Below are 12,163 nucleotides of genomic sequence, written 5' to 3' on the forward strand. Positions count from 1 at the left end.
ACCAATGGAGGTAAGAAAGCAGAGTTTTAATAAATGGGTGGTCAGGGAGACAGGACTAGGGAAAAAAGTCATCTTAATTTTCCAACTGCTATAACAATTTCTGAGATTAGAGGAAAATATAAATTAAACTGTTGAGACACTTGAACACATCCTTTTCATTAGACCAAGACGAACAGCAAGTGGTGTGCTTGAAGATGAGTCTTTTCCTGTTAGGAAGGGGCTTTTACGCTAGAAATGAAATGCTAAAGCTAGACAGTTGTACAGGAAGCATAGTCAAAACCCTACTGGAAAGCAGGTTATAGCTGCACTGGATTTGGTTGGTTCTTAAAAGTCACTGGGATATCAAAAGAGCTGCTGTAACAGACATCAGAAAGACTCACTAACATTACTTTCAGCCTGAACTAAAATTAATACTGTAAAGCTAAAACTATTACCAAAAAATTCAATTTCATTCCCCTTAACCAGTATAGTATAATGGAGAACTTTTTACCTAATAAATTTTCAAGCAGTATTTACATTCAAATTTTGGAGACCTAAGGGGGGGCGGGGGGGGGGGGAACCCAAACTAAAACAAAACCCATGACTTCATCACTCACCCACCCCCCACCCCACGCCACCCAAGGATTAAGTCTTTGGAAAGAGCAGGAAAAGGCTATTTACAAGAAATTACTCAAAAGAATTCTGTTCAGTGATACAATATTTTCTTTGAACCAGTAACTGCTGTATGCACAGCTAATGTAAACACACATGTAGTTTTTGCTAAAGCCACCTGCAATGCCTCCACTGTACTTCGACTGTTCCAGAACAGTAAAATCTATCCTCTAAATCATCCCATAGTATTCAAGTATTTTGATCATAGCAGTTCTTCCCATTCACTTTCAAGACTTAGTGTATCCTTGTAGGGCAATGTGTGTGTGTATATATATATATATATATGTGTAATCCTCCATCATACAGGAAATTATCAGTTTTAGCTCATTCTGTTGTTCATACAGAAAAATGTATCAGAGTTCTGCAGCCACACAAGTTGTCAGATCGCTGCCTTAAAAATCCTCTGCAAGCAACTGTTTTTTCAGATCTCTCACTTCTCCCAATACTTCCCGATAGAGCTGATTCTGCACTGCCTTTTGGTTTCTGTAGCCATCAGATGTAACAAAGGAGAGTCAATATATGTCAGGATGGTCACATTGACATATGCATGCACACACACACAAGCTTTTTGTGCTAGGTAAAGGCAATTCAGAAGTAAAATGACAGCAAGCTTCACCAGAAAGGTGATGCACTCACATCTGCTGTAACGTCAGCTCCACCTGCAACCAGCATTAAAATTCTTACACATGTGGATTTTAAAAATAAGATTTCAGAACAAAACCCACTCTCCTCTTTAAAATGCCCTTTCAGAACTCTAGGGCAACTTTTTTTAATAGGTTTTGATTGTGTTTACCTTTCCTTTCAACCACATTTCTACACTGTCAGCACATCATTCCTCTTGGGCTCAGCTTGTATTTCACCTTGATTCTTGTTCTCTTGTTTTACTTCTTCTGAGCTCTTCTCCTCCTCCTCAGTTTCTGGTTTTACTACCTTCGAGTTCCGTTCTTCTGTCAGACACGATGGGTTTTGTTGCGTGTTGTCTTTGTTGCTCTTTACCACCTCCTGTAGATTGTATTTTCTGAACAGAACATAGTCTCTCACGACACTCAAGCAACAGACGTTTTTTATTATTTCCACCACAACAGTATATTGTGGGTTATTAAGATCAACTTTGTTTTCTGGATTGAGGCTGCCCACAACTCCTGTAAAACAAGAGGTAGTTTGAAAAACACTGGAAAAAAATGCTTCAGAGCAAAATCGAGCCCTATTGAAATGATAAAAGTTAAGTGAGAGAAGGCAACATCCCCCTTGTTACCAATTACTCATAATTGCTTAAAATAGCACAACAGACCAGGACCCTTAGAATATACCACCAGTAAGACTGAAGTAACTGCACGCTATCCCACTGCAATTACCAAGAAACAAAATACTCTAGTGAGGTGGAGCTATTTTATGAGTTGTATATTCAATGGAAATAGTGACACATTATTTCAATATAGCATCCAGAAAGTCTGATAGCAGTCATTTCAAAGCACATATAACTGACACTCCAAATTACCCACAATGCTGTACTCTCTTCTGCTTGTTGTCTCTTAAGACCTTGACACCAACAAGGAATACTGATGTCAAGCTTTTGTAAGTCTTATAGAAGCTTTTGTGATTCAACGTACAGATTTTAAGCCACAAATACATACACCCATTAAGACCACTTTTAATAATCTGACCTACGTTACGCATGCAGTTGTGGCCTGCTTATACTTGTTCTTAGTTTTGTGTGAAATCCATACATACCTGCCAATTCCTTTATTACTTCTTCCCTACTCATATGACTGTTATTACGCGCTTTGTAAACAATCTGAAAAGTACCCTTATTAGGGGCTTTAAACCAAGGCTCAAAAAACGTTTCTGTGTATTTTTTCATATCCTCCATAAAAGCCTTGCAAGTTCCAGAAACTGGCAGCATGCGCAGAATGACTCGTGTTTTCTTCTTTTTAGTGGCATGCATATCCTTTAATATATGGTGCACCAGGTTCTCGGGTTCTGCAAGAAAAACATCTAAGTGTGAGAAACAAATTGAAGGCGTTTCCTGATTATCTTCCTTCCTCTAATTAACAGGCTGGGGAAACGCACGCTTGGCTGTGCTGCACTGCTGTCAGCCACACATCCTTTTCTGTAAAGAGCTGGTTCACTGTACTAAAATGGGATAATCCATGATTATTTGATCAAAGCAGATTCCTCTACCAGTAGTGGCTCTGCCAATGGCAAAACTCAGTGACAGTGCCAAGGGGAAGAGGAAACGCCGTCTGTCTTCGGTATATGAGTTTCCTGAAGTCACACTCCGTGGCCCATCACCAGCGTCCCAGGGCCGGTCACCAGCGCCACCAGCGCCCCTGGGAGCGGTGTAGCCCCACAGCACCAGCGCCCGTCCCACCTATGCCGCGGGTCCTGATGAAGACCACGTTGTTGGCGCCGCTCTCCACCGACTGGAACCGCTGCAGCTTCTGCTCGGTCGAGGCGCGGATCTGGCCGACCTCCTTCCTCAGGGCCGCCTCCACGTCGTCCTCGTCCTCCTCCCTGTCGCTGCCGGACAGCCGCTCCTCGGGATCTGGGAACTGCACACAAAGCACGTCCCTGCTTCGGGGGTTCGGGGGTACCGGGCCCCGGTGCCCGCAGCCCCGCGGCCGCCGGCGGGGCCCCGGCACGCCCGGGGCTGGGGGTGCCCGCATGGGCCGTTCCTGCCGCCGGCCTGCACGGGGTGGCGCCCCCAGACCCCCCAGCCCCGCGCGGCCAACGCCAGCGGGCCTCCTCCGTGCAGAACGGGGGGCGGCCCCGAGCGCTGCCCCGCCCGCGGGAGCCGCGCCCCGAGGGGGCGGGTGATGCCGCGCCGCCGGCCCCGGGCCGCCTCCCGCCCGGCCCCAAGCCACCGGCCGGGCCCGCACGCACCTGCTCGGGGCCGTACAGCAGGTCCCCGTACTCGCCCAGCAGGCTGTAGGCCTCCCCCACGCACTTGCGCTCGTTCATGTTGCAGGTGATGAGGATGCCGCGCATGCCGGCCTCCAGCTGCCGCCCGCCGCCGCGGGGCCGCTTGGCCCGCCCGGCCGCCGCCGCGAAGTGCCCCTTGGGCCGCCGCTTGCGCGCCGACGGCTCCGCCGCGGCCATCGACCGCCACCCGCCGCCGCGCTCCGCGATGGCGTCAGAGCCGCGCCGCCCGCCGCCCCGGCCCTAGCGCCCGCCCGGCCCCAGCGCCCGCCCGCCGCGGCAGCACAGCGCCGCCCCGCGGCAGCCGGCCTGGCACAGCCCCGCCGCCGGGCGCTGAGGGAAGCACGGAGCCCAGGCGGCGGGTGGGGTCCCCGGTGCGCCCCTTGGCCGCCTTCCAGGCCCCGCTGGCAGCCGGTTGCTGCCGCTGGCAGCGCGGTGCCCCTGGAGGCGACAAAAACCGAACCCGCCGCGCCCGACCCGCAGGCCGCCGCTCGCTTCAGGCCTCGCACCTGCCGTGTCGGCGTTCCCCGGGCTCGGTTCTCCGCACTCGAGCTCAGCTGTGGCCAACTCCGGCCGCTCGTAGCCCTTGATGCTTCCTCTTCCCCCCGAACTTCGGCTCCAGCGTTAAAGGCTGGGTTGGTGCGAATGGCTCTGGGACAGGCAGCGGCCCGGGGAGAGGAGGGGCAGGGCGCTGGCTGTGGTGTGGGTCCACGGGTGGCGTGGGGCCTGCAGCTGTGGGGTCTGCAGAGTTGGGCCCAGAGCCGTGGGGCCTGCAGCATCAGGCAGAGCTGCGGGGCCCAGAGCCGTGGGGCCTGCAGCATCAGGCAGAGCCACGGGGCCCGCAGCCGTGGGGCCCGGTCTCGGACACCAACCCGCAGGCCCCACGGGGGAGAGCTTCCCCAGCTTCCCAGCTTGCTCCTGAAGGCATCACAGTGGAGAGGGACCAGCTGAAACGGAAGCTCTTGACACAGGTAAGTTTAGGCCTGAGACACTAGAGAACACGCACTGACAGAAAAAAATCATGGTCCATAGCGCAGCTTCTAAAGGAAGGTGTCCTGTGCATCCCTGTCCCTGGGGCCCTCTCCGTGCAGTAACTCTGGAGCTTCTTGGGCAATTAAGGATGGGGAGAATTAAGTTCCTCTGCATTTTGTGAGAAGTGGTGGAGGAGACAGCTGAGCAGGCCTCGCTAGGGGCAGGACCATTGTGTTATTCACATGCACGGAATCCACTCAGGCTAAAGCAGGAAAAAAGGAAGCAATTGATGGAGGTATTTATCAGTTATAACCACAAAAGGAGGTGGCATTTACATCTTATCTGAAGTTTTGTTCCTGCAAAGCCTTTGAGGCTCATCTAATTCTACAGCCAGTGTTAGACATTGGTGGGATTATTGACCACACGTACGTTAAAAGGCACTAAATCTTTGCAGGGCTGGGGTTATGTGAAGGACTCAACGTACTGCTGAATTACAGTGATAGTCTCTGGAGCGGGGCGTGTCAGGACATGTTTGAAACACGAATTTCTACAGGCAGCTGTGAGAGGTGCAGGGGAAATCAATTAACCACTCAGAACATAACTAGGATACCTCTGTGGTAAAAAGTGCTGGGGGACTTGGAAATGCCCATTAGTGCTCAGGAAAGTAGTTGTATGCACTACCAAAATAATAGGTTACAAGTTAGGTCCCTGTGGAAGTTGCGAATTTCTTCCTAAAGTGGAAACCTTGCCTACGTATTCCTGGCACATTGCTGACAGTCACTGACAGCCATTGCTGTCATTTTCTCTTAACGTTTGTTTCTTCTCTGGGGTGGTGTGAGCTTCTGGGTAGGGAATCCTGTTAAGGCTGTTCCTCTGCCTCTCCTCTGGGAGGATTTCGCCACATGCATTTCAAAGAGCTGTTTAAAATGTCACTACTGCAGACTGCCTGTAGGTCTCCCTTTCCCACTAGGCAGAGAGCAGCTTTGTTGTTTGGGGGAATCTGTTTTGAATCAGTTTCTTTCTGCTGCAGTGAACATTTCAGGGAGCTGGTTAACATCTCCTTTGAGTGTGCTGTTGACAAACAGATGTGGCAGATCCCCGGGAGGGAGTTCTGGCAAAAGTACATGATCTATGTGCCAGGAAAGGCTGCAGCATCACCCTCAGTCATCACCCAGAGGACTGTTCTGCTCCGAAGATGTAGATGTGTATTAGCAATCTCCCTGCTGACCTGGGAGGCATGGTTTGAGGATGAGATACAGCAGGAGCCATTTAGGACTCTGGCAGCCAAGCTCTTATGAATCTTGATGCTCCAATTTAACCTACAGTGCTACTAGGTCCCTAGTGAGTGACATCCTCGCAGGAGAGAGAGGCGGAAGGTAGAGGCATGCACCAATGCTGCAGCTGTGCCCACAGTGGTGCTGGACTGTGGCCTGCATGGCAGAGGGAACAGCACATGTTCCCTCTTGCCTCTGCCATGGGAGCAGAGCAGAGGAGGCAGCAGTGCTGGAGCACCACATAACTGTGTGCCCTCTGAACATGTGGCAGAGCCCTTACAAAACCTTTCAAGTCACCAGGTACGAACAAAGCTGGTGCAGGCACCAGCTGCAGCATCCCAGGGATCAACACCCACTGTTGTCACAACTGAACTGGTGTGGTTCCTGAGGTACCTGCTGAGCTGTATAGTCACAAAGCCAATCTCACAGGGCTGTTGCTCCTGTGTTGCCCCAGCCAGAGCGTAACAGGTGTGGGTTGCCTGTAGCAAAGTCTTATGACTGTGTTCCTCCATGGGCTGGTGGGTGGGAGGAGGGGAGGAAAAGGAAACAGGAGAGATTTGGGACTCATACTTTCTACTTCCACGCTGAGCTCTGCAGAAACCTATCAGCTTTTCTCACTGTGCTGAACTTGGCTGCCCCTTGTGTGAGTCTAAGTACATGTAAGGAACACAGGAGCCTGTCCCTGGACACGGTAATGGTGCAGGAGCGGGCGTGTGGCCAGGAGCCTGAGATCTGTGTAAGGAGTCAGAGCTGGGACACATGCAGAGCTGAGAGCGCTCCACTTGGTGGAGGCAGTGCAAGGTGGTGTGAGCTGAGGGGCAGTGAGCTGGGACTGACAGCCTTTTGACAAAGGAACTGTCCACCCACCCCTGCAAGCCGCTGACCAGGATGTTTTCTGGCATGGGAGCGGTGCTGGTCTGCCTCCTGTCTGTCCACATTCCCTCTTCTCTCTGCCTCTCTCTGTCTTTCATTTGGCTGGGTTTATCTCCTGTGTTTTGTCATACACAGACTGAATGTTACAGATACAAAAAATGTTGCTTTGCTTCACTAAAATCACATGATTTCACAGCTGGATAGTTATTAATTCAGTAAGAAACTAGCAGGTTTTATATTAATTTGTAAATCAAAGTCAGTTGTCAGTGCATGAGAATAAGTCCTTCAGAGTTTTCAGACCTCCTGCTAAGCTGATTCTTTGAGAAGTAAGGCTTTGCATTTTGGCTCCTTATTCAGGGAGTCTTTTAAAGTTTCTCTGTCTCATAAAGTGATGCTTTTTGCTGATCACACATCAAAATTATGTTTAAAATATCAATACTTAGAATCTTTTCAGGGCTTTGCTATGTTCATTTCATTCCTAGCAACCAATATATCCCCAGTGCTGATAATCTAGAAAAACTGTAAATATCTTTGTACCAAGTGACGCTGTGGTCAGCTGGTAATTAGTGCACCATTGCTGGATTATCTGTGTAATGTCTTGGTGTGCGCTGCTACTTCTGTACTGTCACTCAGCGTCAGAGATTTCATTTCCAGAAGGCAGAGCCAAAGTGCTTGGGTAGCGTTCAGTGCCTCTCTGCTGTATAAGGCAACTGAAACGTGATCTACAAGGTTAGTGGGGCTTATAGAAAGGAAAAGAACGTGAATTATAGGAAAGCTGCCACAATGACAAGGTTGTGTTGCTGGTTGAATGCAGGGTGAGGATCTCAGCTGCGTGATGGTCACTGGAGAGCAGGGACCAGACAATGGCCAACTGGAGCTCTCCTCAGCAGTTACTCCAGTTAACAGCTGGGACTGTTGTTCCAGTGTATTCCACTGTGTAGTAGTAAAAGCTGTTCTGAAAGGGAATGGCTAATACCAGGTTTGTATCTCTATCACTGTAGCATTCCTTGGAGAGGTAATCAGTAAGGAATAACCTTGAAGAGACTATTAGGGCTCTTGTTCCTGTGAATTTTTTACTGAAGATCCCACGTGCTATGTCCCTGCAGGCTTCCCTGAGAAGATCTATCCAGCTTTGCAGCCAGCACTGCCCAGTTCACATCTCTCCAAAGCCAGAAAACAACAGTACAGACCAGAGGTGCCAGAGTACTCCAGCTTTGCAGATGTGCTGGACAGATGGACTGAAGTGGAAAAGGTAACAGTTACTTGGCTTCTCTGATGCCAAAGTATTTAATGCTGGTTGTTAATGCTGATTATCTGACAAATCCAATAACCAAGACTCTGAGGTTATGTTCTGATTGTAATCTGGTGATCATCTCATGCAGTTTGAATCTGTAAATCCCTTAGGCCACATGCTGTCCTGTCCGTGAGTCCCAGTAGTTCTTTGCTTTCATCAGTAACTCCTGTGAGATTGAGCATGAATAAATAGTTGCTTCATAAATGAGACTGTGAACTGAACAACTCTAAACCTTGCATCAGTTCCCATCAGCCATGACATACACCCTACCTGGATGTGCCAGGGACATCGTTTGACCTCTGTGTTTTACTGCCTACCTGTAAAATGAATGATAAATACAGTGTAATGTCAAACCTCACCCACTTATCCCAAAGGTGAAATCTTTTGCATCAAGGACTTGGAATCTACATAACTGAACAACTTTGAACCCCAAACCAGATGTAAGCTGTATGCAAGGAAGGGAAATGTGGGGGGTGGGGAGAAAGTATAGGTCTATCACCTTTCTTACTACATAGGTCTGAGCTCTGTGGATGTTGGACTGGTTTTGCAGGCTCAAACTGTTCATGATGTGGTGCTAAACGCAGTTACATCCAGCCTGGCAACAAGAACAGAACGGAGGTATCACCTGCCTGACACAATTGTTCCTGTTGCAGGAAAAACAGGTTTAGGCAGGCTGTGAACAAGGAGCAAGGAACAGCCTCTGGAGAAGGTGTTTTGCCCTCTGAAGTGCACAGATAAAATCTGCTCCCCTGAAAATGAACCTTAGGTTATTTTACCTTCAGACAAATAATAAGGTGTCATATTCTTGCTGCCCCAGTGAAGCTTTTGCTCAGGAGGTGACATACTACACTGCTACTGCTAAATGCATTGGCCCCCTTTAAAGCACATTGCATGCATCCATTTGAGATCACTTCACACATAAATTAGGTGAGATTAAAGGTCACACTGTGTGGGCCTATGCTTTTAAAACTGTGATTTAATTTTCAGAAGTACCAGACAGGCCCAATTCCAGATGAAGTTGAAAATGAGCTCTGAGGGCTCAGGAGACTCTTGAGCACAACCCAGAGGTACTCGCATTCATCAGCTGCTTTGTTGGCATGACCTGAACCAGAAAGATTCTTCTTTCTCTGTGCTGATTACTTTATCACCTCTTCAGAGTGTAAGATGAAGAACTCGGGAGAAGAATACAAATTTAATTTCTTAAATGACATTTACAGTTCTTTCTAAGGGAGAATTCTCTGCGTCGTTTGGAATCAGTGGCAAATTTCTGTTGATTCACAGGTTTCTCCAGCACTGAATAAGTGATGAATGCTTTTCTTCCTCAAATTTAAGGTAAAGGCAATGTGTTTCTAAAATGAAGCATTTGTACTGTACCCTGTTGTCCTATAGGAGGGGAAAAAAGACTAAACCCCCTGCGTTATGGTGGGTAGATGGTGCTGAAGAAGGGCTGAGGTGGATCTTTGAGGAACTGTCCAGGAAAGCAGCAAATGTACCCTCTGATGCCTGCGGCATGCAACAAGGAGACAGTTACTCTCATTCGGCCCGGATCCCAGAGCAGTGGCTGGTGAAGTTGGCTTGCGTGAGAACAGGTCAGTAAAAGCATAGAAATGGTATGGAGGTACAGAAATTGTGACTCAAACCGATCTCTGCCATTTAATACACTCAGAACTACCAACATGCTAATGATGATGAACTAGTGTCATGCTGGTTAAAACCACTCTTCTTCGTGCCAGGTTTTTTCTTCATGGTACCTTTAGGACTTTCATGCGTGCTCTAGCTGTTAAGGAAACCCTGTGAGGCCATGTGCCTCTGTCATTCTCCTCTTTCCAGGCACTTGTGATTCCTCACATATGCACCCTCTTGCTAACTTGCAATGAAATTAGCCCACAATTAACAGAGTGTTTCACATGTTCCCCTGTGGGATCTGTTCAATACTCAGCTCCCCAGCATTTACAGCCCAGAGCATCCTGGTGCCTCACAAACACTAGCAGTATGGCTTGTGAGACAATGGCTATGTTTACCAGCAAAGAAGTCAAGTCCAGAGAGATGGCATGTTCCAGGGGCAGTGTTTTCAGAAAAAGGGAAGTTATTCTGTTATTTTGCTCTCCCATGATCAATAGAGTATTTGCTAGCTTGTGTTAATCCTCATGTAGCATTTAATCCATCAAAGAAATCAGTGTATTTACAAATTTAAGGCCAAGTCCTGCTTTTAGTACAGCTCCGTCCCACTCAAAAGAACAAAATAAATCTGCGTGCAGGTACAGGTGTCATTCGTAGATGTTGAGAATGTTTCTCCATTCCCCTTCCTTCCCTTCAGGAGCTGTCTGGATTCCTGGCACGCAGCAGCTGACAGCAAAGGGCATTCTTCATCGACTGCAGAAATCCGAGGCAAAGTGTGTCATCACTGATAATTCCATGGCACCAACGGTAGACTCAGTGGGGGCCGAATGCCAGTTGCTGAAATTCAAGTTGCTTGGGTCAAAGGGCCACAGAAGAAGGATGGCTGAACTTTTTAAAGATCTACTGAAGTGAGTAAATACCGCTGTGAGAGCACGACAGCAAGAAAGAAAAGCACAATTGTTTGTTTTGAGTAGGAAATGTTGGCACACACCAATATATTATTTTCACTCTTTTAGGCCTGCACAGTGGAAAAATATCAATGTTTATGATACTTTTGTTTGCTGCAGTTATTTTGGCTAAATATTTTTAAAAATGTGTAAGTCACACTTTCAAACCACTTTATTAATCATTTTGCTTATTTAAAAAAATGCTCTTTCTGATCACCAGTGTGTGACCACGAAGTGTCAAGATCCAGTGGGTATTTTACCAGTGGAAATACAGGATCTGCAAAAGTGGCTGAACATTCCCACAGCAGCTATGGCCCTGGCCTCACAGTAAGCGGAAGGTACAGATACCATTTTAAATCAGACATATTTCTGTAGCTGGTCACATAGCAGCAGGAAGAGAAACAAGATTTTTACCAGAAGCTTTTGTTTCAGTAGTTCAAAAAGCAGCAGTTGCTGTACATCCCCAAAAGTGGTGGGTTTTTTTCCTTAAAAAAAGGCAGTTTGAATCCAGCTGCCTTAGTTTATAATGGTAGCAGTCATATAGTCACTAACTTTTTTTAACATTCATTCAACTTTTGGTAAATCCTTCATTGTGTATAGTTATAGATTGCCCATCAGCACAAGTTTATGAAGTCCACACCATAAAAGGGAGTGAACCCTGGGTCTGTCAGGCTTCTGAATTCATGTGTGTCTCGATTAGACACAGCTCCTGCAGGAACAAAATGCTCATGGTTCAGAATCTTTAAATTTATAAAGCAATGTTGTTTATAAAATTGATATGACAGTGCACTTCACTGTTAACAGGTAAAGAATTAAATAATCAGAAATACCAAACTAGAAGTAAACAAAAAAAAAATCCTCATCCCTAAAAGTAAATTCCACAAAACCCCAGCACTCTCATACATATTCATGCAACACCATGTTCTGAGGTGGTGTTAGCTTGTCTGTCAGAATAATTTTTCCCTTAGAAAAATGCAACATCAGCCTATCCTGATGACACCCTCACTATGCTGTGACTTCGTCCTGCTCAGAAATTCAGCCTTTTCTAATCGCCATTTACCCAAGACATGGATTTGCTTCACTGGCACATCTCTTTGTTATTTTAGTATTTGCCTTGTTCCTGCCAAATAGAGACTGTGGATTGTTTCCTTGTGTTACCAGGTACTGGCTGGACTTGACTTCCTCCGATATATTTTGGAATGTGTCAGCCACAGGCTAGGCAAAGTCAGCTTGGAGCAGCGTTTTTTCACTATGGAGTCGGAGGGCATGTGCATTTGTACATAAGATGCCACACTTTGACCCAAGCATTGTCTTTGAGGTAAGTGAAGCAACAAACAGCACTATACTTCCTGTCTGGTCTTGCCCAGGTTTTCATTTCCCCTGGCACTGCACAGGGGCAGTACTGTCCACCAGGCAGTAACGAACCAGTTAGTTAAGTGGTGAGTGCTGCAAATACGTACCCCAAAAGAAGAGCATATTTGGCATCGGAAGAGTTTCATCATATACTCTGCTCTGGATTTGACTACACAAACCTACAAACATCCATTATTAGGTCTAAAAGCGAAGTATACAAGAAAATGTTTTGGGGTTTGTGGAGCACTTTGGTGGTGTTA

General features: G+C 47.4%; 2 protein-coding genes across 6 annotated transcripts; one reads left to right on the forward strand and one right to left on the reverse strand.

Moving 5' to 3' along the window:
• Positions 1–5: 5 nt before the first annotated feature.
• On the reverse strand, positions 6–3,787 carry THUMPD1 (THUMP domain containing 1). Its single transcript, XM_056337671.1, has 4 exons — positions 3,535–3,787; positions 3,023–3,203; positions 2,383–2,631; positions 6–1,793 (listed from the first exon to the last, which is right to left on the reverse strand). Exons 1-4 carry the CDS (start codon positions 3,748–3,750, stop codon positions 1,465–1,467), a joined length of 975 nt encoding a protein of 324 aa, XP_056193646.1. The 5' UTR covers positions 3,751–3,787; the 3' UTR covers positions 6–1,464.
• A 108-nt stretch (positions 3,788–3,895) lies between these two features.
• On the forward strand, positions 3,896–11,869 carry LOC130148539 (acyl-coenzyme A synthetase ACSM3, mitochondrial-like). 5 transcript variants are annotated; one of them, XM_056337249.1, is made up of 6 exons: positions 3,896–4,541; positions 7,796–7,941; positions 9,373–9,572; positions 10,301–10,511; positions 10,786–10,888; positions 11,712–11,869. In XM_056337249.1, the coding sequence occupies exons 2-5, from the start codon at positions 7,910–7,912 to the stop codon at positions 10,841–10,843; spliced, it is 501 nt and encodes a 166-aa protein (XP_056193224.1). In that variant the 5' UTR covers positions 3,896–4,541; positions 7,796–7,909; the 3' UTR covers positions 10,844–10,888; positions 11,712–11,869. The 5 variants fall into 5 exon arrangements, 3 of the variants coding, with proteins under 3 accessions (XP_056193224.1, XP_056193225.1, XP_056193226.1); XM_056337250.1 differs by having other exon boundaries at positions 10,786–10,877; XR_008821581.1 differs by having other exon boundaries at positions 3,899–4,541; positions 10,771–10,877; positions 11,712–11,758.
• The last annotated feature ends 294 nt before the right edge of the window (positions 11,870–12,163 follow it).

The sequence above is a fragment of the Falco biarmicus genome, chromosome 4 (assembly GCF_023638135.1).
Source record: "Falco biarmicus isolate bFalBia1 chromosome 4, bFalBia1.pri, whole genome shotgun sequence".
Taxonomy (NCBI): Eukaryota; Metazoa; Chordata; class Aves; order Falconiformes; family Falconidae; genus Falco; species Falco biarmicus.

Coding starts and splice junctions, on each gene's coding strand:
- THUMPD1 (XM_056337671.1), bottom strand. CDS start 3,750: ATGGCCGCGGCGGAGCCGTCGGCGCGCAAGCGGCGGCCCAAGGGGCAC. Junction 3,204..3,534: donor TGCTGTACGGCCCCGAGCAG/GTGCGTGCGGGC, acceptor CTTTGTGTGCAG/TTCCCAGATCCCGAGGAGCG. Junction 1,794..2,382: donor AGTAATAAAGGAATTGGCAG/GTATGTATGGAT, acceptor CTTGTTTTACAG/GAGTTGTGGGCAGCCTCAAT.
- LOC130148539 (XM_056337249.1), top strand. CDS start 7,910: ATGTGCTGGACAGATGGACTGAAGTGGAAAAG. Junction 7,942..9,372: donor GATGGACTGAAGTGGAAAAG/GTAACAGTTACT, acceptor GTTGTCCTATAG/GAGGGGAAAAAAGACTAAAC. Junction 10,512..10,785: donor CTTTTTAAAGATCTACTGAA/GTGAGTAAATAC, acceptor GTGACCACGAAG/TGTCAAGATCCAGTGGGTAT.